Here is a 26,033-nt window from a genome sequence, read left to right as displayed (position 1 = left end):
CGGACCTTCCGCTGTGGATGTGTACAGCCTCTGTGACCATCCTGCTCAGATACCCCGATGGCAACGACCCCCCTCCCCGCCAGGACCCCCACACCACCGCTCTTTGCCCTCACTTGCGTTCAGCCCCTTCTACAGAATTTTCTCTCAGCACTTCTTGTTCCATCCTCAGCCTTCCCTGCCCCTGCCCCCAGACCCCTGAGAGCCCCTCGGAGCAGCCCCCAAGTACAGAGTCGGGCGTAGCCCCTAAGCTACATCTGGTATAGCCCCCAAACAGAACAATCACAAATTCTGTTAATCAATATCTGCTTGCAGATCAACATCCTGAGTTACAGAATAGACTTTTACACACTCAGTATCAGGGTCCAGAACTCGTTAAACGCTACTCACAGAGGGGCTAGAGTGATAGCACAGAGGATAAGGTCTTGCTTTGCCTGCTGCTAAGCAGATTCAATCTTCGACACCCACTATGGTCCCCTGAGCACAGCCAGCGGTGACCTCCAAGCTGACAGACAAACAAATCTCTGTTCACTGAGAAAAGACTCAGCCCTTGTGAGTGCCTGGAGGCATAGAAGGATTCAAGGCAGGGCCTGACCAGTCACCTGTGCCCCCAGGAAGCTCGAGGGCTCCAGAGTGCCCAGGGGGGACAGAGGTTCTGGCAGGACATCCACTCCAGTCTAGGAGGAGGAGAAGCTCAGATGCCGCAGCACAATTCCCGGGGCCTCTGTGTCCTGTCTGAGGTGTCAGGGCCTCTGGGAGCCCCTCCGGAGTTTGCTCTTCCCGACTGGTGGTCTGCATGGGCAGCACGGGACGTGACCCCTGATGCCCATCCCCAGGTGGGTGGCTCCTGAGGCCTCTGGGAAGGGCTCTGCAGGCCCCGTCTCCTTGGTACCTGCCCCTTGGCCAGCTGGCACCCTAAGTTTCTACTGTGGCCTCAGACTCCAGAACAACTCCCAGGCAACAGACGCGGTGGAGGAAGGGCACATCCGGAAGTGCCACCTGGTCGGTCAAGACCAGAGCTGGACACAACCCCTGACAAGTGCCGGCCCGGGATGAGGAGCAGAGGGCCACCCCTCACAACACCCAACCACACACATAGACTCTACACTCACGCACACAGCCACACACACAATCACTACAGTCATGCACACAATAGTACACATAATCACTCTGCAGTCCTGTGCCTAACCACACACACTTATCCCCCACATGCTCACATACACAGTTGCACACGTAATTACATAGACTCTGCACACATCACACATAATCACATCTCCACACAATCACGTGCACAGCTATGCACACAAGCACATCTGCTGTGCACAGTCGTGTGCAAAGTCACTTACACTCTCCACAGTCACACTGCGTCTATGGTCTCCCTCACACGGCCCCGCCCACAGTGGAGGGCAGGGGCAGCTGTGTCCCAGCAGTCTGAGGGTTTCTGGACACCAGGTCGAGGCTGCTGGTGACCAGACGCTGCTGAGTGCTGGCCACACAGGCACACCAGCCCAGGCCCCAGCTCAGGGCTGTCCCGGCTTCATCTCTTTCCCTCCTGTTGTCTTTCTTTTCTGTAACTTCCAGGCACCCCTTTTCCCTGAGCTCCCTGTGGTTCATTCACAGCCCTTCCAGAACTCTGCAGCCCTGTGACCTGGCTGTCACTGAGTCCATTACAAGGCAGCAAAAGTGGTTCCTCGGACCAGGCCTGTTCTTCAGTTTCTCTTGAGAGGGCCCAGTGAGCTCTTGGCCTCCTGGAGGAAGCTGGGGATCAGGGGCCGAAGAGAGCTGTGCTCACATCCATGCATCCGGGAAACCCTGGGCAGGAAGTTCCACCCACCAGGGCTGGATTCCTGCCAGCCAGACTCCAGGGGCGGGTCCGGGAGGACAGCATGTTGGGACCCATTTCTGTGTACGTGAAGGATCCATTTCCGTGTGCGTTAGAGCTGTTTCATGTCCATTAGTGATGTTTTCTTGTGCACTGGAGACGTTTCTATGTGCATTAGGGATGTTTCCATGTACATTAGGAACGTTTCCTTGTACATCTGAGATGTTTCTATGTGCATTAGGGGTGTTTCCTTGTACATCCGAGGCGTTTCCAGGCGCACTGAGTCCAGATTCAAGCACGGTTAGGGGGTTGGCGTCCGCTTATTTGTTCTCCAGTCCTGGCTCAGGTGCTTTCCCAGGGCCAGGCTCAAAGCAGTGGAATGTTGGGGAGAACTTGCCTGTGGTCCTGCCCCGGTTCTCCTGCCAGGGGCCTGGTCCTGAGAGTCAGGCACCTAGATCACCCCAACCATCACCAGGTGAGGCTCAGGGCCTTCCCACATAAGCACGTTTCTAGCTAAAAAACACAGGTGACAGAGAAACACTCAGAAAGCCTCTTGGACCATGCTGATCCCTTAAGGGTGAGAGCTGACAGGACTCCGTGATGTGAGGGCCATCAAACCATCAGGAAGGAGGAGGGTCTCAGAGACCCCAGCCCGGAGACAGGTGCAGGGAATAGGGAACAGAACCTGACAGCTGGGGTGTCAGGGAGCAGAGAGGAATTTAGCAAAATTGGAAGCCTTTCATTTCTTAGTCAGTAATCCCATTCAGGGAAATAATTTGGAAGGGACTCAGATGCTTTACACAATGAGCTGCAGTGTTCAAACACAAAAGCAAAAAAAAAAAAAGTCAAAACAGCTGAAATGACCATTTAGAACAAGACTTTTAAAACTTTCTGCTCACCATACCTTTTCACCCAGGAAACTCAGTGAGCCCAGGTAGACAGGAATATTAAACAGGTAAACAAACCAACCATTTACTGATATTAATCATAAGGAAATTTGTTTTTGTTTTTGGGCTACACCTCGCAGCGTTCAGGGCTTACTCTCTGCTCTGTGCTCAGGGCTCACTCCTGATGGGACTTAGGGGACCATATGTGGTGCTGGAGATCAAACCAGGGTTGTCCACTAGCAAGACAAATGCCCTACCTAGTGTACTATCTCTTTAGGATCATAAGGAAATTTATTTTAAAACAAAATTTTAAGTAGCATGCAACCCCCATATGGTGTTGGAATCCACAGTTTAAGAAACTGAGGTGTGAATGTGGGGTGTGGGGTTGCTGGAGAGATAGGTAGGTAGGGCATTTGCTTTGCATGTGGCCAACCCAGGTTCAATCCCCAGCATCCCGTATGGTTTCCCAAGCACTTCCAGAAGTAATTCCTGAGGGGAGAGCCCCTGAGCATCACTTGGTTTGGCCCAAAACCAAGAAAAGAAATAAATTAAGATGGGGGGGGAGGTGGGCGCTGTAGCAATAACATAGCAGGTAGTGCATTTGCCTTTCACATGGCCAAGCTGGGTTCAACTCCCAGCATCTCATATAGTACCCCGAGCACTACTAGGAGTAATTCCTGAGTGCATGGGCCAGGTGTAACCCCTGTGCATCACCAGGTGTGAAGCAAAAAGCAAAAAACAAAATAAAAGAAAGAAAAAAAGATGGGGCCAGAAAGATAGTTCAGAGGTAAGGCACCTGTTTGGCATGTAGCCAACCTGGGGTTCTATCTCTGGCACTGCAAGTTGTCCCCTGAGCCAGGTGTGATCCCTGGGCACAGAGTCAGGAGTAAACCTAGGCACTGTTAGTTGTGGTCAAAGGAACAAAAAACAACGAAGCTCGAGTTTACACAGTTCCGATGGTGTCTCATGCCGCTACTGTACATGTTTATGCAGTTAATGATAAAGGGAAAGCCATGAAAAAATGCTAGGGAAGCCCTGGAAATTGAACCCAAAATAATTCTTGTTATGGGTCATGCGTGGAAGGAAAGACATTGACTCAGAATGGTGGTCTCTGAGTGGGGGACACAGGTAAATCTTCTGCATACTTTTCTCTAATTCACACATATTGCCATTCGAAAACATGCTTGATTAAAGTTAGAAACTTCAGCGTGAAAGAAATGGCCAGTAAAGAAGGTTTCTTTCTGGGGATCACTAAGTCAATGATGGTTGCGGGGATCCTTCAGGATGGAAGATATGTGCTGAAAGTAGATAAAGGACCAAACGTGATGGCCTCTCAGCATCTATATTACAAACCATAATGCCCCAAAGTAGAGAGAGAGTATGGGGGAAATTGTCTGCCATAGAGGCAGGGGAAGGGTTAGGATTGGGGGGGGGGGTGGATACTGGGGACATTGGTGGTGGAGAATGTGCACTGGTGGAGGGATAGGTGTTCAATCATTGTATGACTGAAACTCAAACATGAAAGCTTTGTATCTGTATCTCACAGTGATTCAATTTAAAAAAAAAAAGAAGAAAGGTTTCCTTCTGGAATGGAGCAGTGGCACAAAGCACAATGTGTATGCAGGGGGCCCTAGTTTGATCTCCAACACCTCCTGGTCCCTCTGACACCACCAGGAGTGATCCCTGAGCACTGTCATGCACAGCTCCAAAAAAAAAAAAAAAACCAAAAAAGAAAACTGAAAATGGGTTGGGGGCTTCTTTCAACAGTGCCCTGCCAGTTCCAGGTCAGCTCAGCGGGGACCAGGGTTGCATGAAAGGGATTCCCTCTGGTGTCTCAGCCTGCTTGTCCTCTCCAGAGGCCAAATCCCCCCCCCCACCCCCACACCCCATTAGGAGCTGGCAGCACTTTGAGGACCTTTAGCTTAGGCTCAGGCTTGAACAAAGCCAGCTGACTCTAGAGGAGGTGAGATCCAAGAGCAGGGAGCATGGGCACCCTAGGGTGAAAGCCACCCAGGGGGTGTTCGGGGCAGCCCAGGTCTTTCGAAGAGAAGACTCGCTTCCGGGGGTCCATCTGCCAGCACGTAAGCCAGCCAGATGGCCGAGCGACACGGAGAGCTAATGGGGGCCGCCCTCCTGCCTTTTGCCACCAGATGCTCCTGCTCCTCCCCTCGCTGCAGGGACCATGAACCCCAGGGCCTGGAGACCTCCTGGCCCCAACCCACCGCTTTCCTTGCAGGATCCGAATGTCAGGGATCAAAGGGCTCCAAGGGGTGGTGAGGAAGACGGTGAATGATGAACTGCAGGCCAACATCTGGGAGCCCCAGCACATGGATAAGATCGTGCCCTCCCTGCTTTTCAACCTGCAGCACGTGGAAGAGGCCGAGAGGTGAGCAGGCGGTCTTCCAGGGAGCCGGCCCGCCCTCTGACGGTTCCCCCGAGCCTGGCCTGGCCCCTCGCCAGCCTGCCGGAGCCCTGAGGTCTGGGTTCATAAGGAAGGACAGCCAGGGCCCGGCCTCCGGGGGAAGCCTGTGCTGATAAGAACACAAAGGACGTGGGGCTGGAGTGATAGCACAGCGGGTAGGGCGTTTGCCTTGCACGCAGCCAACATGACCGACACAGGTTCGATTCCCAGCACCCCATATGGTCCCCTGAGCACCGCCAGGAGCAGTTCCTGAGTGCATGAGCCAGGAGTAACCCCTGAGCATCGCCAGGTGTGACCCAAAAAGCAAAAAAAAAAAAAAAAAAGAACACAAAGGACGAGCCAGGTTACCTTTGTGTCTCTGCAGGCAGGACCAAGGTTTGTAAGGCTGCACTGGGTTCCAGTTCCCCGCAATTTTCCTCCCTCCCTCACTTCCTACCAGTATTTCAGACCCTTGAGATTCCCCCCCCCCCCCACACACACACACACACAGACACACACACACACACACTGGTTGTAGACATCGGGTTTCTCTCTGGAAACCCCCACCAGACAGGGAATACATCTGTGCCTGGCCCTGGTTCTCACCTCTGGGACATGGGCTGCAGGGAAAGTTCTTGTTGAAGAAACACACACACACACACCCCTTTCTGGTGAAAGATGCAAGCTCCTTGCTGTGTGTGCAGCCTGAGAGCAAAGCCAGTATGCCCCCTGCTGGCAATGTCTGGAACAGCACCTCCCTGCCCAACCCAGCTTGGTCCCTGGTGGTCTCTGCCCACCCTTTGACTCAGGTACCACAGAACCACACCTGAGCAGATCTCCCTGCCATCCATTTGTGCCTCAACCTCCTCTCTATCTTATTTATTTTGAATTCCCCTGGTATCTGCCTCTCCCATCTTTTCCTTTCCAAGCCTCCCTGGGCATGAGGACACTTGGCCGCACCCGGACTCTGGTGCTCTGCTTTGGTCTTTACCGCTGAGGCACGACAGGATTTCCAGGAGAGGAACGTGGTCCCTTCTCCCACAATCTCCCCGCATCTGGGCCCGGGGAACACAGAGGCGCCGACACCCCACTCCCCGCTCCCAGCTTTCTTAATAACCTCACCCACTCATGGTGTGTTCCCACAGCCGGTCCCCCTCACCCCTGCAAGCGCCCGAGAAGGAGAAGGAGAACCCAGCCGAGCTGGCCGAGAGGTGTCTTCGGGAACTGCTCGGCCGGGCTGCCTTCGGCAACATCAAAAACGCCATCAAGCCGGTCCTCATGTGAGTGTTCCCCTCCCAGCATCTCCCGGAACCCTCTGTGCCGTGACAGCACAAGCTACCACACTGGCCGAGAGCAGTTAGGAGGGAGGTGGAGGCAGGGGGAAGGTGCCCCCGCTTCATTCCTCCCATCCACTACGATGGCACCTTGATCTTCTTCTAGTTCCGGGGCTGCGCAGGGGTCCCCGTTGGTTCCCTTCTCTCATCACACCCAAGCGCGTCTTCCTTACCTGAGGCTCTGGGAGGGGCTGGGTCTCTCTCAGGTGTCGCCAGCCTTATCTCTCCTCTCCTGTCACAGCACCTTGCACATCCCCTTCACACCCCACATTTCTCCCCTACAGTCACCTGGATAACCATTCTCTCTGGGAACCCAAGGTGTTCGCCATCCGCTGCTTTAAAATCATCATGTACTCGATTCAGGTACGCGGTTGTCAGCCCCTTCCCCCTGCCCCCCTGGTCAAGGGAGCCTCGGGGGCAGGACGGGCACTCAAGGAGCAAGTCAGCAGTCTTGGGGGACCCCTCATGGACCCCTCCTTGTCTAACTCCAGCTGCTTGACCTGCCTATAGAGAAGCACCGATTTTCTTTCAAATGAAGTCAAGACTTCATTTGAAAACACAGTGAGGGGGCTGGAAAAGATACTTCAGGGTTGGAGCATGCGCTCTGCACGCAGGAGACCCAGAGCAGCCCCCAAGCTCCAAGTCAGAATCCCCAAGCACTGTTGGGTATGGCCTCCTATACCCAAAATAATAATAATAAAATAATAATAATAATAGATGGAGCAATAGCACAGCGGTAGGGCGTTTGCCTTGCACGCAGCCAACATGGCCGACCCGAGTTCGATTCCTCCGCCCCTCTCGGAGAGCCCGGCAAGCTACCGAGAGTATCTCGCCCGCACGGCAGAGCCTGGCAAGCTCCCCATGACGTATTCGATATGCCAAACACAGTAACAATAAAGTCTCCAATGGAGACGTTACTGGGCCCGCTCGAGCAAATCGACGAACAACGGGAGGGCCTTTACCTTTACCTTTTAATAATATGAGGGCTTGGGATGTATAGGGATAATGAGCTTATCTTGCATGTGACCAACCCCAGTTCTATCCCAGGCACTGCGTATAGGTCTCCCAAGCACTGCCAGGAGTCACCCCTGAGCACAGCCCCACATACCCCACCCCACTGCAATAAGTGAAACAGCATGCAGTGAAAAGCGTTCTTAACTTTAAAACTCATGCAAACGCAAGCCCTGGAGCCCTACTCAGCAGGCCTGGCATTGCCAAAGGTCTGACCGCTGGCGGTGGTGCGACTTTTGTCAGCCTATGAGGGCATCAGACGGATCAGGTGCAGTTTCCAGAGGTGGCCCCTCCTTTGGCCAGCTCTGGAAGAAGCCCTGAGGCCTCCCATGGGCCCCACCTGTATTGGGAAGAGGGGAAAGGAAGGCGATGTTTGAAACCTCCCTTTGTCCTGTTTGAAAGGGCTGGGAGGCACGTGGAAACAAAAGTCTCCTCCCGGGGTTGGGTCTACCAGGCAGGGCGAAAAGGAACAGGTGCCTGGGTGCCCAGCTCCAGTGCCCCCTGGCCTTTGCACCTGCCCTTGGTCCCGGCGGAGGCTCCCATGGCTCAGGGTGGCTGTTTGGGCCCAGCACATCTTCCTCCCCGCAGCCGCAGCACTCCCACCTGGTTATCCAGCAGCTCCTGAGTCACCTGGATGCCAACAGCCGCAGCGCCGCCTCGGTGCGGGCGGGCATCGTTGAGGTCCTGTCCGAGGCTGCGGTCATCGCAGCCACAGGCTCTGTCGGTAAGGGGCCTGTGTGACCAAGCGGGGCTGGGGAGAGGGGCGGTCACCTTCCTCCATGGCCGAAAGAACTGTCGGCTCAGGAGTTTGCCTGAGCTCGGGCAGGCGGGAGCTGGAGGCCGCCGCCGGCTGGAAGTGAGCCGGGGCTTGCCCAGTAACGCAGGGCAGGGGGCATGACCGAGGGGTACCAGCCGCCTCGTCTCGCGCCTCTCGCTGTGCACCAGGGCCCACGGTGCTGGAGATGTTCAACACTCTGCTGAGGCAGCTGCGGCTCAGCATCGACTACGCCCTGACCGGGAGCTACGACGGGGCCCTCAGCCTGGGCATCAGGATCATCAAGGAGCATGAAGAACGCATGTTCCAGGAGGCCGTCATCAAGACCATAGGTGGGAGCTGGGGCGGGGCCGGGGCGGGGCCTGGCGTATGGGCGGGGCCTGGCGTGTGGGCGGGGCCTGGCGTGTGGACGGGGCCAGGGAGGGCAGGACTGACTCCCACAGGGTTCCCCATCTTCGGGACCTTGCAGGACTGTCATCTGCCCCGTCTCGTTTATTCCCAACACCGTGTGTGCCAGGCTCAAGGACAGGCCTCGGTGTCCCATGTGAGAGCAGAGCCATTTCCCCGGGTTTCTCAACCTGGGTTTGCCCTCAAAGGCTGAGAGGCAAACTCTTCCTGAACCCCAGACCGCCCCCCCACCTCCAGTTTTGAGAGATGGGAAGGGAGGAGGGAGTGAGGAAGGGAGAGAGTCGTGGGTCAGGGGACGCCTGCAGCTGGGCGGGAGAAGGGCCACCCCTGAGACTCTCTCTGCATCCCTGGCACCTATCCCGGCATCCTGAGTCACAGCGAGGTCCTGCAGCCCGTGAGCTGCTCTGCAGTCCTGGGGTCTCTCTGGAGGGTCTTGCTACTCCGGGGAAACGCCCCGCGGTCCACAGCAGCTTGCCCCGCTGAGTGGGTCACAGCGGGCCGGCCCCCTCCGCTCTGTCTCGCAGGCTCCTTTGCCAGCACCTTGCCCACGTACCAGCGCTCGGAGGTGATCCTGTTCATCATGAGCAAGGTCCCCCTGCCCTCGCTGCACCACCCCGTGGAGCCCGGGAGGACAGGGTGAGTCGCAGTCGGCCTCGCCAGTCTCCCCTGTGCACCTGTGCCCTTCCGCTTACCTTTCCCCTTTCTCTCCTTTTTTTTTCTTTTTGGGACACTCAGTGATGCTCAGGGGTGACTCCTGGCGGTGCTCGGGGTGTCTATGGGGTGCCGGGAATCGAACCCAGGTCAGCCGTGTGCAAGGCAAACGCCTTCCCTGCTGTCCTACCACTCCAGCCCCTCTCCTCTCCCTCCTTCTACGTCTCCACCTGTCATTCCACTCTCAAACCCCCTCAGTAGCCTATGGAGGGGTCCTTGGAGCTCAGCCATCCCTCCCTCTTTGGGGATGAGCCATTCATACCCTGGCCTGCCTCCTGGCTCTGGAGTCACCTGTAAGAGACCTGGTAACAGATGGGTCAGGAAGGACCCCGAGAAGGTGGCCTCTGGGTCCACGGCCCCCAGCAAGTCTTGGTGTCTCTCCTGCGCAGGGAGAACAGGAACCGGCTGACGCAGATCATGCTGCTGAAATCCCTCCTCCAGGTGAGTCTCTCCTGCCTGTCCCGTCTGCAGGAGGCACCTTCTTCCAAGGAGCTCCGGGATGACCCCCGGTAGCCCGTTCAGGCAGCACACTGCACAAACATGCCCAGCCCGAGGGATAAGCCAGAAACTCTACTCCTAGCTCTGCACTCAGGAGTTACTCCTGGTGGTGCTCAGGGGACCATATAGGATGCTGGGAATCGAACCTGGGTCGGCCGCCTGCAAGGCAAACGCCCTACCCGCTGTGCTATCGCTCCAGCCCCTGCCGAGCTCTTTCTGATTTTCACACCTATCCCTTAGCAGGGTGCTGTGCCGTGATGGAATCCAGGGTCTCCATCCCTCACTCCCTCCAAGTAGCCCCACCCTGTCTCCCTCCTTCCCTTCACTATGTGCTTCCAAAGTCCCTCTTCACACCTTTGCAGTCCACACTGGAGTTCAGAGTCACTGTTCTCAAGCAAGGTGGTTTCCATGCCAGGGATTACAGCACTATTGCAGCCCTGGGGTTCCAAATAGAGCCACCAGGACCAGACCCAGTACCTGGGCAGTCCTGGGGCTCCAACTTGGTGTCCCGCACTAACCAGGCAGCTGTTTTTGCCACTGAGCTGTGGGGCTTGCGTTTTTCTAGTGGTGGTGCTCAGGGGGACCGTGTAGTACGGGGTTAGAGCTCAGGGCCTCCCCCTTGGAGGGTGTGCTTCCAACTTCTGGAAACACAGCATTCCCGAGAGATAGTGGCTGCTGGGCTGGGCGGGGTCCTACAGCCTGCCTTTGTCCAGGCCCCCTTCGCATTTACCTCTCTCTAGGCCTCATCCTCCATTCTCCTGATTCTTCATCCCCTCTCTCCACTCACCTCCCTGCTTCCCTTCCCTTGGTTGCTGGAGTGCCTGGGATCTCACACGCCCTCAGTTGCTATCCTCCCACTCTGATTGGTCACTCGGGTTGCAGGGTCCCCTGGCGCTCACACATGGGCTCTCTAGAGGTCACACACTTACTTGGCTGTGGGTGCTCACTCATCTCTTACAGTGCTCTTCACTTAGGGTGCAGTTGGGGTGTCTGCACACAAAGCTGTGATGGGCCACGGATAGCAACACTTTTGCAGCCCTGAGGTTCCAAATACCAGGACCAGGCCTGGCACCTATAAGCAGCACAGGGGGTCAAACTTGGGGTCCCGCACTAGCCAGGCAGGTGCTTTTGCCACTGAGCTATGGGGCTGTGTTTTTCTTTTTTTGAGGGGGTTATACCCAGCAATACACAGGGGTTACTCTTGGCTCTGCACTCAGGAATTAATCCTGGCGGTGCTCAGGGGACCATATGGGATGCTGGGAATAGAACCCGGGTCGGCCGCGTGCAAGGCAAATGCCCTACCCGCTGTACTATCGCTCCAGCCCGATGGGGCTGTGTTTTTCTAGTGGTGGTGCTCAGGAGGGCCGTGTGGTACCGGGGTTAGAGCTCAGGCCTCCTACATGGAGGACATGTGCTCTACCATTGGTTATCTTGGCCCCTCCTATCTCCTATCTCAAACATAACCCTAAGAAGAATTTTCTAGAAATGCTGCTCTCCACATACTACTCCGTGTTTAAGAATATATCCCTCTTTCCAGTGGGCATGCATCCAGATTTCAAACCTCTCAAACTGAAGCTGGAAGGTCCCTCCCACCCCCTTTATCCTCCCCAGACTCTCCTCTCCTCTCCCTGCCTGGTCCGGCCAGGCCCAGCCCCCCTCCTCCCGCTCCCCTCACCCTGCCCAGTCCTCTGGCCAAGCCCTTCCTGTCACTGTCTCTTTAGAAAGGCTTGTGTGCTGACCCGGCCATCTGGGCACCTCCTGGACTTGTTCGCCTGCTGTCTTGTGTGCTGTGATTGATTTGTCACCAGTGTCTTATGATGGCCACAGACTGGGGCACACTAATAGTTTCCCTTTTGTGACTCTGCACGTTCACTGTTGATGCCCAAGGTTTTTTTTCTAGATCCTCAAGAGCCTTCAGAACCATCGAAGGCATTATTTTGTAAAGTGGTGTGAACAGAAAAATGCTTCCTACTGTGTCTGAATGCTTCGGTGCCACTGTGTATGGTGTGTCTCTTAGGCCCCTGGCTTTCATCAGGAGATCCTCTGTGCCCTGGGAGACAAGACCCCCACCAAATGCTGCGTGGGACTCTGAAGCCTCAGCTGTGGGCTCTTCTGCCCTCTCTCCTCTTCTTTGAGAGCATCCTTTCCATTCTCTCTCTCTCTCTCTCTCTCTCTCTGTTTTTGGAATATACCCAGTGCTTCTCACGACATACTCCTGGCTCAATGCTCAGGGGTCCTGGGTGACCATAAGCCCTGCCAGGGATCGAACTGGGGTCAGCCACATGCCAGGCAAGCATGTTAGCCCAGTCCTACTCCTTCTGCCCTTGAGCGAGTCCATTCTCTTATAACGCCTTGTCTTCATGGCCAGTATCCTTCACTTGGACCGATGGGCTGGACCATAAGATTCAGAGGCCCTCCAGCTCCTGCCCCCTCTCAAGGTCCCCTTGCCTTGCTTCTCTCAAGGAACCATCCCAGACATCTGTGTGTGTCTTTACCAAGCTGAGCGAGTTGTCCAGATGCATGTTGCTGCGTTCCCAAAAGTTGCCTAAAACCTCCGTGGCCAGACGTGGAGGAAGGAGAACCCGGACTGGGTGGCGGGGACAGGCCTGGCGCTCCCCTGCTTCTCCATCACCGCGTGGTGTTGCTAAGCGTGTGGTGTTCTGGGCGCCCCACAGGTATCCACAGGCTTCCAGTGCAGCAACATGATGTCAGCACTGCCCAGCAACTTCCTGGACCGCCTTCTGTCCACCGCCCTCATGGAGGATGCAGAGATCCGGCTCTTTGTCCTAGAGATTCTCATCAGTTTTATCGATCGTCATGGCAACCGTCACAAGTTCTCGACCATCAGGTGAACTTGGGGTTCCCTGAGCACTGAGTCAGAAGGAAGCCCTGAGTTCCACTGTGTGTGACCCAGAAACAAACCATGGAGTTGAGAAGAGGGACTGAGCACAAAGCTGGGGCCTGGGGTGGGGTTGCCCACGCAGAAGGTCTTGGCATGACAAAGAGCTCAGGGTCAGGCCACTAAGCTCTGACTGGGCTCCATGTCCCCTCCAGTACCCTCAGTGACATCTCTGTCCTGAAGCTGAAAGTGGACAAGTGCTCCCGGCAGGACACCGTCTTCATGAAGAAGGTAAGCAGCTGTGTCCCCAACACCCAGGCCCTATGCCCCCCCCCAACATTTCATCCCCAAGGCCACTCTCCACCAGTGTCCCCAAGGCTGCCTCCTTCCCTCTTGACTACACCCGTTCAGGGCAACCAGAGGGTCCAGGGATGCTCAGGCGGAGGCCAGGGCAGGGACCACAGCTGTGAGCCTGTGCAAGGACCCTGGCTGGTGCCATGGGTGCCCAACCTCCTGTGGTCACATCCACTGGGGTCACTTTAAAGGCATCTGTTCACAGTAGCCAAAATCTGGAAACAACCCATGTGTCCACGGATAACTGGATTAAGAAACAATGGTACAGGCCAGAGTGATAGCACAGCAGGGAAGGTGATTGCCTTGCATGTAGCTGACCCAGGTTCAATCCCCAGCATCCCATATGGTCCTCTGAATCCTGCCAGGAGTAACCCTTGGGCGTCACCAGGTTTAGCCCTGAAACAACAAAAAACCAAAAGGAAGAAGGAGAAGAAACCGTAATACATATACACAGTGGAATACGACTCAGCCCTAAGAAGTCATGCAGTTTGCTAAAATGAATGGATCTGGAAAGTATCGTTCTGAATGAAGTCAGTCAGAGCTGAGGGACAGGCTGATCTCTCCTGTGGGGTATATAAAGGCATAGTGGGGGAGTAACTAATGCCCAAACACCACAGAAGCTGAGAATTGGTCTTCAGTAGGAAACTTACTGCAGGGGTGGGGGGGAGGGGGGAAACAGTGGTGGAGGGAAGGGAACACTCTGGTTGAGTGTATGGTGTTGGCAGGTTTTATGCATGAAACCTTCCATTAATAGGTTCGTAAACCACGGTGCCTAATTTTTTTGTAATGGTAATAGGGGGCATTAAAGAGATAGTACAGCGAACAGGGTGTTTACCTTATACACAGTCAACCCAGATTTGATCCCCAGCACCCCACATGGTTCCCCTATCCCTTCCAGGAGTGATCCCTGAGCACAGAACCAGGAGAAAAACCCTGAGCACCACTGGATGTGGTCCAAGAAAACAAAAGTACATTAAATTAGGGCATCCTCATGGGGCCAAGAGATAGTTCACTTCTGTGCATGGTCCTGACCTTTCTCTTCATCACTCATGCCCCCCTGACCTTTATCTTCAGCACCTTCGGGGCCCCCGGCACCCAATTGTCAGGCCAGCATCACTAGGCTAAGCATCACTGTGACCGCCAGCACTACCCTATATGGCCTTGATAGGGTTTTAAGAAGTAATCCTAGAGCCCAGAGTGACAGTACAGAGGATAGGGTGTTTGCTTTGCACATAGCTGACCCAGCACAACATATGGGGTGCCGAGCCCCACCAGGAGTGACCCCTGAGCACAGAGCCAGGAGTAAGCCAGGAGCAACACCAGGTGTAGCCCAGAAACAAACAAAACAAAACAAAAAAAACAGAAATTAAAAATTGAAGTGGCATCCTATTCCTGAGGTGGGAGTGGGGTGCCTACAGCCGGCCCACCTCCTTTTGACTGGTCTTGCACTCCTGGTCACCCCTCCAAGCCCACCCTGCCATGACCTCACCCTTGACCTTGCTCCCTCGGCCCTCAGCACTCCCAGCAGCTCTACAGACACATCTACCTGAGCTGTAAGGAGGAGTCGAACATCCAGAAGCACTACGAAGCTCTCTACGGGCTGCTGGCGCTCATCAGCATCGAGCTGGCCAACGAGGAGGTGGTGGTGGACCTCATCCGCCTGGTGCTGGCCGTTCAGGTGAGGCCCGTGGGAGCTGCAGGGTGGGGTTGGACTGGCCTGGACAGGCAGGCCAAGGAGCGATTGCCGTGGAGTCCCACAATGTGACGCGTGCGTGGACCTTACCCCAGGGAGCCCACACCCCAGCGCCCAGGGCCCTGTCTGGGAGCCCCCCACCTGCAGACTGAATGACTTCACCCTGAGCGACTCCAGACCAACTGCTGATCCAGGCAGCCTCTCATCCTCCAACCTACTGGGCCTCCCCTTAAGCACTTACTAAAAATGAATCATTTGGGCCTACAGCAGTAGATAGTCCAGTGGGTAGGGTGCTTGCCTTGCATGTGGCTGACCCAGGTTCCATCCCTGGTACCGCCTATGGTTTCCCGGGCCTCACCAAGACTAAGCCCTGAGCATGCCAGGTGTAGCCAAAAGGGAAAACAAACAAACAAAAAAGCGTCATTCCCCCATTCCATCCTGAGCCCTGTGCCCAAAGTCAGCCTGTCTACCCTGAGACTCTGAGGTGGTCAGGATAGTGCCACGTTCAACTCCTGGGTCTACCCTAGAGGAAGTGTGCCCCCAGGACACTGAGACTTGGGTGGGTCCTTCAGGCCTTAAAGAGCAGTCTCAAGGGCTCAGAAACGAGTCAAGCATCCTATCCTGACATGTCCCAGGCCACGTGCTGAGGGTGCTAAATGCTCTACAATTAATGGCAGAAACCAATATTACTTTAAAAGAAAAATTATTAAGCAAAAAATTCCTTGGGCTGGAGATATGTCTCAATGATTAGAGCTCATATCTCATATATAAGACCCTAGGCATGACCCCTGGAACCACAGACAAACAAACAAATCCTGCCCACACAGCCAACTCAAAGCATTGGCAGCCTTCATTCTGTAGACCCTCCAGAGCTCGAACTTGTTCCTTTGTGGCCCAATCTTTATGTTTCCCCACTACTGTTCACTTACTGTTCACCCCTCTGAACCCAGTTGAGCCAGACCACCGTGGCTCAAGAAGTTGTCCTCGGTTCTTTAAGATGGAAATTGCTCCTGGGGCCAGAGTGATAGTACAGGGGGAGGGCATTTGCATTGCATGCGCCTGAATCTGTTCAATCCCTAGCATCCTATATAGTCCCCCAAGACCCCAGAAATCATTCCTGAGTGCAGAGCCAGTAGTAACCCCTAAGCACCAAAAGTTGTGGTCCAAAAAAAACAAAATAAAAAAAAGCACAAATTTGTTTTAAAAAAGGGGGAAAGAGTTCCTAGGGCATGGGTCTCAGAGGACCTCACAGTGAAGGTCTCTGGAACTGCAGAACAAGGGATGAGGCCTTTGCTTGCCTTTCTACTCAAGGATTAAGAGTTTCCTGAACCAGGGCAATAGCACAGCAGGTAGGGTGTTTGCCTTGCACATGGCCAACCCAGATTTGATCCCCTACATCCCCTATGGTCCTGAGCACAGAGCCAGGAGTAACTCCTAAGTATCGCTGGGTGAGACCCAAAAAAGAAAAAAAAAATGGATTAAGATGCTCCAGCTTATAGATTGTTCTAGGGTCTATTTGCCTCAGCTTTGAGGCAAAGTTATGAAGTTGACTTGTCTCCTGGGAAGTTGGGGACCAAGTGAACAGAACAGAGTTCCTGTCAACAAGGCTGGGGAGAGGCCAGGAAGACAGGAGCAGGTGTATCATATACACACCAGTCCCAAGGTATCCCTGGCACCCCATATTGTCCCCTGGATCCCACCAGGAGTCAACCCTGAGCACAGAGCCAGGAGACATCCCTAGGCATCGCTAAATGTGGCCCCCAAAAAACAAAACATTAAGGAAGAAGGAAGTGGAGGAGGGCAGGACCCCCATGTCACCTATCACTGAACACCTCCCGAGGCCCCTCTGTGTTCCACAGGATGTGGCCCAAGTCAATGAGGAGAACTTGCCCGTGTACAACCGCTGTGCCCTCTATGCTCTGGGCGCGGCCTACCTGAACCTCATCAGCCAGCTGACGACGGTGCCCGCCTTCTGCCAGCACGTCCACGAGGTTGGTACGCACAGACGAGCGCACAGGCAGCCCCAGCCGTGGGTTCCCATTGCCTGAGCCCAGTGCTTTCTCTAAGCATAGAACAAAGGGCTGGCAAGAGAATTCCTAAGAAGTTTCTAGAGGTTGGTTTCCTGCCGTGTGCCGTGACCTGCCAGGGTGGGTGGGCACAGGCGTGAACTTCTCCTGCTAGCCATGCGCTCCGCTGCCCTCTCCTCCCCCACCCGCAAACACACATGCTCCCACACACACAGCCCTCAGGTCATGGGAGGGACAGGAATTTAAAAAGATTTTTCTATAAATGTTTCCAACCACAGTGAAAGCAGTGAGCTGCGAACTTCTGTGGGGAGATCCTGCTGGCGGACACCTTTGTTCCCTCCCTCTTCTTCTTGCTCTCTTTGCCTGTGTGAAACATTTCCAAATCAAAGAGCTCTCACAGACACTGGCCTCTGGGCTTCCCCAAGGCTCTGAGGGTCACTGCCAGCCAGCATCTCTCTCTGCTGCTCAGCCCCGGGGGCTGTGGAAGGAGGGTCCGACCTGGTGGCTGGGGGGGATGGGAGTCCCCTTCACACCCAGCTCCCATCAGGATGACACCCAGACCTCCCCAAATGCAGGTGATAGAGACCAGGAAGAAAGAGGCTCCGTACATGCTCCCCGAAGACGTGTTTGTGGAGAGGCCCAGGTGAGATGGGAGGTCTGAGCCGGGTGCTTGGATTCCGGGGTTCCGGGGCATAAAAAGAGGCCCCTGCTTTTGGCTAGGATTTGAATCCCTGCAGTGTGATGAGGATCTGTGTCGGGTCAGTGCATCCTGGACCAGTCACTTTTGAAGGGACACAGGGACATCCCTCCCCCGCCCCACACACACACACGCACTTACACCCTGTCAGTCCACACTACCTTCTCCATAGGAGATGGGGGGCGACGCTCTTTAGCACCAGAGGAGCTCAAGGGAAAGATCTCAAAATAAAAAATGTCAAGTGACAGGGGGATCTGGGATTGGCTTTTTTTTTCTTTTTGGGTCATACCCCTGCGATGCACAGGGGTTACTCCTGGCTCTGCACTCAGGAATCACTCCTATCTAGCCCGAACGGCGGTGCGCGTGGGATCATATGGGATTCTGGGAATCAAACCCGGGTCAACCGTGTACAAGGCAAACAACCTACCCACAGTGCTACCGCTCCAGCCCCTGGGATTGGCATTCTCCCCCCACCACCCCCCCCCCACACACACACACCTTTTGCTTCTCTGTCCATGCATAAAGAATGCTGCTGAGGCCGGATAGTACAGCAGGTCATGGGCTTGCCTTGTACCCAGTCGACCTGGGTTCCACCCTGGGTATTTCATAGGGTTCCCGAGCACTGCCAGGAGTGATCCCTGAGCACAGAGTCAGGGGTAACCCCTGAACATCGCTGTGCATGGCACAAAAACAAAAGCAAAATCATGTTGCTGTAATCCTGTCACTGTCACTGTCCTCCCATTGCTCATCGATTTGCTCGAGGGGGCCCAGTAACATCTCCATTGTGAGACTTGCTGTTACTGTGTTTGGCATATCGAATACGTCACGGGTAGCTTGCTAGGCTTTGCCATTCGGGCGAGATACTCTCGGTAGCTTGCTGGGCTCTCTGAGAGGGGAGGAGAAACCGAACTCTGGTCGACTAGGTCGGCCGCGTGCAAGGCAAACGCCCTACCTCTGTGCTATCACTCCAGCCCGCTGTTCTCCTAAGGAAGGTTATTTGGAGATCGCCTCAGTGTCCCACCTCTGACTTGTCCCGCTTCCTGGTCTTCCAGGCTGTCACAGAATCTTGAGGAAGTGCTGATCGAGTTCCTCTTCCGCCAGAGCAAAATCAGCGAAGTGCTGGGGGGCAGTGGCTACAACTCAGACAGGCTGTGCCTGCCCTATGTCCCACAGCTGACAGGTACGAGCACGGCCCCACGACTTTCTGCAGGTCTGGGGGCCTCATGCAGGCACCTGAGCTGTGCCACCTGGGCTGCAGATACGGGAGAAGCAAGAGCCCCCGTTCTCCTGCCTCTTCTGCTCAGACCAGACTCTAGCCCTTGGGAGAGGCTGGACGCTGACGGGAGCCCCCACTGATTTGGAAAGTACCTATGTGGGCTGTGGCACCAGAGGCCCCATTCTCTCTGACATCCTGAAAAACATCCGAGGCAAATCCCTAGGTATCTGCATTTCCGTTTCCCTTGACTGCAGAATCAGGCCTTGGACTGTCGCTGCCGTGGAGGAAGCTGGAGAGGTGCTTGGTGCTTGGTGTTGTTTTTGGTTTTAGTTTTGGTTCGGGGACCACACCCGGCAGTGCTCAGGGCTTACTCCTGCCTCTGCACTCAGAGATCACTCCTGGCAGGGCTTAGGGGACCTGATGGGGTACTGGAGATCGAACCTGAGTCGGTGGCATGCAAGGCAAGCCCCTTACCCACTCTATTGTCTCTTGGGCCTCAGGTGTATGACACTTGTGAAAGCAGAGGCTCTTACAGGCTCCCGCTGAGCCCAGATCTGTCATGAAACCTGCCGCTAGTCAGATTTCAAAGTCAGCCCTCAGTCAGAGTTGGCTCGCATGCTCAGGCAGGCAGAGACCCTTAGGCTTCCTGAACTCCAGCTCTCTCCTTAGCTGGGCCAGTCAAGGGGGTGTAGGGGCTGGGAGGGGGTTCTCAGAGCACTGGAAAGCCCAGCTCCTGCCTCTCCTTCCCCAGATGAGGATCGTTTGTCCAAGAGGAAGAGCATCGGGGAAACCATCTCCCTGCAAGTGGAGGTGGAGTCGAGAAACAGCCCTGAGAAGGAGGAGGTGAGCATCCGTCTTGCCCCGGGAGTGCCCCTGGGCTGCAGCTCCGAAAGTGAATTTCTCAAACAAGTCCTGTCTTCTGGTTAATTCCCATCACATACACTTCAAATGTTTCCATCTGGAAAAATTTTTTGTATACCCCTCCCCGCCCCCCCCAAGGTATCTTTGTACTCCCACTGAAAGGCTGCTGGGTAGACACCCACATCTGGATCCCAACCCCTGCCCCCCGCACTGCAGACTCCATTTCCTCTCCCTGCCTCCTCTCAGCAGAGAGATCTCTCCACCACACAGTTGTGAAGCGCCTCACATCTGATTAGCTGGTGGTGGGTGATGATGAACGGACCGACAGACAGACAGATGACCGACGGACAGACGAATGGGCAGGCAGATGAGTTGAGGGTGAATCCTCAGCATGAGTGACAGCTCAGCCTCTCTCTCTCTGCCGTCATTCCTGTGCTAATAGTTTGCAGTTTCTGCTCAATGACCAGCCACGATCCTTACCCTGACGTCGTGCCCATTTTAGATCTGGTGACCAAGTGTATCCCATCCGCACACCGCTGTCCTTTCCCACCCACACAGTTATGGAATACCAACATGTCAGCGAATACAGGGCTCCATGGATTTTCACAGTAGAAATTCATCCCAGCCAGGGATCAGAAGCCCTTGTCACTTTAAAGTCCTCTCTGGTGACTCCCTAAGGGAGTAACTAATCCAGCTTGCAGCACTTTGGGGGGGGATGGACGGGGCACCTGTTGTTCGTCGATTGCCTCGAGCAGGCCCCAGTAACGTCTCCTTCATCCTAGCCCTGAGACTTTTTAAAAAGTGCCATATTCAAGTCTCTTTCAGGCTTAGGAGAATGAGACCCTTCATTGTTACTGGTATTTGGCATATTGGGTACGCCACGGGGAGTTTGCCAGACTCTGCCGTGTGGGCAGGTTACATTTGGTAGCCTGCCGGTTTTTCCAAAGTAAGAATGAGATAAAACGATGTCGCGCAGCCACAAATGTGACCGTGCACTTCTGGGAGCTGGGTTTTATAGTCTCTGGATCTTGGTCGTTGATGGGATTACACGGCGCCAGGGGGTCAGTTGGTGGGTGTGACCCCTGCCTACTGGAAGGTGGAGGATCTGGGTGGAGGATGCTCAGCCCCGATCTGAGCAGGCTTGGAGATCTCAGCCCCGGGACCCACATGCCTTTGTTCCTCTGCCTGTACCTTCACGCGTGTGGAGAGTGGTCTCAGCATGGTGGTAGCTGGTTCTGGAGGTCTTCGGCTGCTAGAGCTCTGGCCGGGGTGGGGAGGGAAACTCAACCCACCTCCCTCCCAGGGGCCCCGGCGAGGACAGCCAGGTGCGGTTTACAAACTGTTAGTAGTGGGATTTAATCCATTCCAGCACCAAGCCCTCTACCCAGGGTCTTTATCCCACCCACCTTTCCCACCCCGGGGGAAGCTGCCTACTAAAGACAGCTTCTCAGTTTCTGCTACCTTTGGGCATTTGCTATTCCTCTGCTTTGTTTTTCACATCCTGCATATAAGAGAGATTATTCTGCGTCTCTCCGTCTCCTTCTGACCAACTTCACTCGGCATGATCTCTCCAGCTCCATCCGCAGAGCAGAAAACGTCGTGGTTTCAATATTTTTCTTACACCCGAGTAGTATTCCATTGTGTGTATGTAACCGTTTTTTTATCCACTCAGCTGGTCTTGGACACTTGGATTGTTTCCAGATTTTGGCTGTTGTGAACAATGCTGCAATGAACAAAGGAGCATATTGTCTTTTCTGAATTGAGTTATTAGAACCTTGGGGTAGATGCTCAGAAGTGGAGTTATGGGGTCATTTGGAAGCTTAACTCCTAGTGTTTTGAGAAACATCCAGATTATTTTCCTAACTGGTTGGACCAGCCGTGAGTGGGGGGAGCGTTTATGCCACTTCTTGAACTGGACATTAACGGACTCGTTTTCCCAAGTGCTCTCATTCTCTCATTGTTCCATGTGAGGGTTTATGTAGCAGTGAACCATGGGCCTTCCTCTAGGAGTGCTTGATCCAGGGGAGTTCCTGGAGCTAAGCCAGGCTCCTCGCCACTTTGGATACAACTGGGGCCACATAGCCTGCAATGCTCACTTTAGTGGTCTGGTTCCTGTCTGGGGCACCGCCAAGGACAGAGGGTACTTGTGACCAAGTTCCTCAAATTACCTTCAGCAATTTTTCCCCTTTATTCAATCCTTAGCACCCCCCACCCACCCAGCTGATGATTTTCTGTCCGCCATCTTCCGGACTCTAGTCCTGATTTCACACTTGAGATCACATGTGCCAAGGAGCCCCCTCTTGCTTGCGACATGGCCCTGACTTCTCTGAGGGCTCTGTTCTGAGGGTTCCCCCCACAAGGCTGAAAGGGGCAAGCCTGGGGTGTAGGGAACCATGGCGGGCACAGACGCTGACGCCAAGTCAGCCTCCCTGCCTCCACCTTGCTGCCCCGGGACGGACAACACAGCTCTGGACACCGGCCTTCTTCCGCCCCAGAAAACAGGAGAGTGTTTCCCTGTCCTTCTGGAAGGGAGGCCCAGGCACCCGCACTGTCTGAGTATTTCTGTCCCCTCTCCCCCAGCGCGTGCCAGCTGAGGAGATTACCTACGAGACGCTGAAGAAAGCCATCGGTGAGTGGCTGCTGGGGGGATCCCAGGTTGGGAAGGGGGTCCCTCTGGGTGTGTGTCACCTTGCCGCCTGCCCGCCCCCCACTTCCTGTGTGATTCGCCACATACACACATATGTGAGTGGATAGGCTGGGAGCTCCCTGGACACGCCCCATCCCAAAGCTGAGAGGACAGTGCACTCTGCCATGTGACCCACATCCATTGCGGGCTTCCACGAGGAGGGGGAGCCTTTAGAGGGCACCAGTGGGGCCAGGAGTGTTTCCCAGATGAACACACTTACCTTGTGGATGTGGCTGCAACAGTGGTTTGGAGCATGGCATTGTGTGTGGTCCCCTGAGCACCCCTGGGAATGTTCCCCACCCCTACCTCCACCCCCACCCCACCCCCCACACACACACTATGTCATCAGGATTGGAGAGATAGTAGAGTGGGGAAGGCATTTGCTTCGCATGCAGCTGACCCAGGTTTGAATCTCTGACACCACATATGGTACCCAGAGCACTGCCAGGTATGACCACTTTCACCTCCCCCCCCCAAAAAAATGATAAATTAGAGCCTAGAGAAAGAGTACATCAGGTAAGGAAGGTATTTGCCTTGCACAGGGCTGACCGCCCCCCCACCCAGGTTTGATCCCCAGCATCCCATATGGTCCGCTGAACACCACCAGGAGAAATTTCTAGTGCAGAGCCAGGAGTAATGCCTGAGCATTGCAGGGAATGGCCCCAAATCAAAAATGTAATTAAATGAGTCAGGGGCATTCCTGTCCTCCTGTCTCGTACCCTTGTCACCTACAGGACTGTGTGGAGTCCCGGGGCCTCAGCCCTCGTGGCTGGACCCCAACCCGGGCTCCAGCCACACTGTCACCCTCGCTGTTTCTTCACTGAATTTTTATTTTTTTCTTTTTGGGGTTACACCTGGCAATGCACAGGGCTTACTCCTGGTTCTACACTCAGGAATTACCCCTGGCGGTGCTCAGGGGATCACATGGAATGCTGGGAATTGAACCCAGGTCGGCCACATGCAAGGCAAATGCCCTACTTGCTGTGCTATTGCTCCAGCCCTTTACTGAATTCTTGAGCTGTCTCCCCTCCAGTGCCCAGAGTTTCCCGGGTTTGGTTCAGTGTTTTTAATTCATAAGGGTTTCTTGTTTTGTTTTGTTTTGTTTTGGGGGTAGGAGGGGGCACACTCAGTGGTGCTCAGGGCTTACTCCTGGCTCTGTGGTCAGGGATCATTCCTGGGAGACTCAGGAGATTGTATGAGGTGCCAGGGATTGAACCCAAATCACCTCTCGAAAGACAAGCACGCCACCCACTGAACTATCTCTCCAGCCCTGAGGCTTGTTTCATACCCTCCCAACTCCCTTCCACACCAAACATACTATTTGTGAATCCCCAAGGCAATGCTCCCACTTAGGGCCACCAAACTCCAACTTCGGGGTTCACCCACTAGTGGGTAAGCTCCCTTTTTGTTGGTTGACTGGTTTTTGGGTTTGGGGGTCCTCTCCCAGCAGTGCTCAGGGACTGTGTGGGCCCAGGATCACACCTAGGGCTCCTGCACGGTGGCACCCTGGACCTCTACACTGTCCCTGACCACAGTGCTTGTTTAAACTCCTACTCGAGGAGGCCGGCTGGCCCGACGCAGGCAGAACTGGGCCAGTGCCGCCAGGGGTAGCCGGGTGCATCCTGCCTCTGGGCCTGGTCACCCCTGTGAGGGGCACTCAGGGTTGGCCCTCTGTGCTGCAGTGGACAGTGTGGCGGTGGAGGAACAGGAGCGTGAACGGCGGCGGCAGGTGGTGGAGAAGTTCCAGAAGGCTCCATTTGAGGAGATTGCGGCCCACTGCGGGGCCCGGGTGAGTGGGGTGCCAGTGGTGGGGGGGAGGGGCACACCATACCTGGGACAAGGAAGGAGTAAGTTCCTAGGAGCTCTTGGCACCCCAGAAGTCAGGGTTTCAGTTCCATCCCAGAGAGCTCCTGCCTCTCTATTTGGGTTCAGCCGTGAGTCATGAGCTGTAGGAATGACCCAGACACTCCCCCAGACCCTTTCTTGTCACTTGACAAGGGAACTCTGGCCCACAGCTGGTGTCAAGACAGTTTAAAGAGAGTCAGAACCCTCTGAGCAAGTACCCGGGGTGGGGGAGGGGATGTCAGGGCGCCTTCCCTTTGTTTATTTCATTCTCTGCCACTGCCGAGTGATCAGGGAAGAAGCCAGGGCCAAGAGAAGGAGAGAGGGTTGACATCTGCCAGCCAGGGGGCGGAGGGAGTGCCGTGTCCCCCTTATTAACATCTCTGATGTGCCTTCTCCTTGTTGGAGTAGCTCAGGGAACAGCCTGCTGGCATGCCCTGGCGTCCTGGCCTGTCTGCTGTCTCGTCTCTGGGACGCTCTGCCTGATCAGAGAAGTGCCAGAAACCCCTCCCACGGTTCCCTTTCAGAGGTCGCCCGTGGCCCAGTGTCCTGGAAGGTGGGGAGAGGCTGGCAGACCCTCCGCTGATGTCTCTCTCTTTGTGTGTAGGCTTCACTGCTGCAGAGCAAACTCAACCAGATCTTTGAAATCACCATTCGGTGAGTAGCAATCCCTCCTGGTGTGGCTCAGCAGCCCAAGTGCTCCTTTCACAGTGGGCGGGGCCTCCTGCAAGTGGGCGTGTCCTTTCCTCAGTGGGCGGGGACTTTCTTGCGGTGGGCGTGTCCTTACCACAGTGGGTGGGGCTTCTCACAGTGGGCGTGCCTTTACTGCGGTGGGCGGGGCTTTCCCATAGTGGGCGTGTCCTTACCACAGTGAGCAGGGCCTTCTCCCAGTGGATGGGTCATTCTTTGTTTCCTAGGCAACAGCATCCCTGTACAGTCCCCCTGTCAAGCTGGATTTAAGGGAGCCAGAGAAATTGCATACTTCCCGTGCCATGTGACCAGGCCCATTTTGATCCCCATATGGTCCCCAAGTCCCCTGAGCACAGAGCCAGGAATAAACCTTGAGCACTAATGGGTATGGCCCCAAAACCAAAAAAGAAAAGTAGAAACTCCCAACTGGGTTGGGAGTTTGCTTCACACACGACTGACCTCAATTCGATTCCCGGTACCCCACTAGGTTCCCCGAGTTCAGCCAGGAATGATCCCTGGGCACAAACCCAGGAGTAAACCCTGAGCAGTGCTAGGTTCTAGAAACCACTTGAAACTCAGGAATCACGGAGGGACCAAGTCTCTGGCCTTTGGTTCAAAGAAGAAACCCCCATCAGCTGCTGCTGCACCAGAGTGGGACCCCAGGCCCCCCGCCTGATGCGGGCTCCTCCTCTCCCTGCCCAGGCCCCCTCCGAGCCCTTCAGGAACCATCACCGCCGCCTATGGCCAGCCTCAGAACCACTCCATCCCCGTGTATGAGATGAAGTTCCCCGATCTCTGTGTGTACTGAATTCCGGGAGACCAGCACCTCTCAGGAGCTCGCTACCCGAATGCCATGGAACCCCGACTGCCATCTTGGAACAAAAGTACACAGGGGTCACACCTCCCAGGCTGGGCCAGAAGCACTCTGCACCCTCCTGCTGCCTGTCATCCTCAAGGGACATCAGCCACTTACCCCTGGGACCCAGCAAGCATCTCACCTGTACCTTTGTCTCCTCCCTTATGTCAGCAGGGACCGAGAATAGCGGGGGTCTCGGAGAGAGACTGAGGTTGAGGTGCCTGCTTGCTGTGGCAAGTCACCATCTTTCCTGGGGTGACCTGGCGGGGGCGGGCAGAGCTGCTCTTGGCCCAGGAGGGGACTAGGTAGAGACACAGTGGGACAGAGGAGATGACCTTGGAAGAACTGCAAGAGAGATGGCTGCCCCCCAGCCGGAGCCCCCTCCGTTCCCCCCTCTAGGGCCTGAGGTCCCCATGTCTTTGGGGTCA

General features: G+C 55.1%; 1 protein-coding gene across 1 annotated transcript in view; it reads left to right on the top strand.

Moving 5' to 3' along the window:
- The window catches only part of EFR3B (EFR3 homolog B), a 79,187-nt gene extending 53,154 nt beyond the window's left edge, over positions 1 to 26,033 (top strand). The window contains exons 6-23 of the mRNA XM_056123025.1: positions 4,943 to 5,092; positions 6,253 to 6,387; positions 6,726 to 6,804; positions 8,041 to 8,176; positions 8,398 to 8,559; positions 9,160 to 9,271; positions 9,736 to 9,787; positions 12,520 to 12,692; positions 12,899 to 12,974; positions 14,554 to 14,715; positions 16,590 to 16,721; positions 17,333 to 17,400; positions 18,507 to 18,634; positions 19,422 to 19,513; positions 22,112 to 22,160; positions 23,900 to 24,006; positions 24,667 to 24,716; positions 25,452 to 26,033. Coding sequence (XP_055979000.1) covers positions 4,943 to 5,092; positions 6,253 to 6,387; positions 6,726 to 6,804; positions 8,041 to 8,176; positions 8,398 to 8,559; positions 9,160 to 9,271; positions 9,736 to 9,787; positions 12,520 to 12,692; positions 12,899 to 12,974; positions 14,554 to 14,715; positions 16,590 to 16,721; positions 17,333 to 17,400; positions 18,507 to 18,634; positions 19,422 to 19,513; positions 22,112 to 22,160; positions 23,900 to 24,006; positions 24,667 to 24,716; positions 25,452 to 25,557 — 1,969 coding nt within the window. The 3' untranslated portion in view covers positions 25,558 to 26,033. The remainder of the gene's footprint in view (positions 1 to 4,942; positions 5,093 to 6,252; positions 6,388 to 6,725; positions 6,805 to 8,040; positions 8,177 to 8,397; positions 8,560 to 9,159; positions 9,272 to 9,735; positions 9,788 to 12,519; positions 12,693 to 12,898; positions 12,975 to 14,553; positions 14,716 to 16,589; positions 16,722 to 17,332; positions 17,401 to 18,506; positions 18,635 to 19,421; positions 19,514 to 22,111; positions 22,161 to 23,899; positions 24,007 to 24,666; positions 24,717 to 25,451) is intronic.

The sequence above is a fragment of the Sorex fumeus genome, unplaced genomic scaffold, assembly GCF_029834395.1.
Source record: "Sorex fumeus unplaced genomic scaffold, SorFum_2.1 ptg000006l, whole genome shotgun sequence".
NCBI lineage: Eukaryota > Metazoa > Chordata > Mammalia > Eulipotyphla > Soricidae > Sorex > Sorex fumeus.
This window is presented reverse-complemented; position numbering and strand designations above follow the sequence as displayed.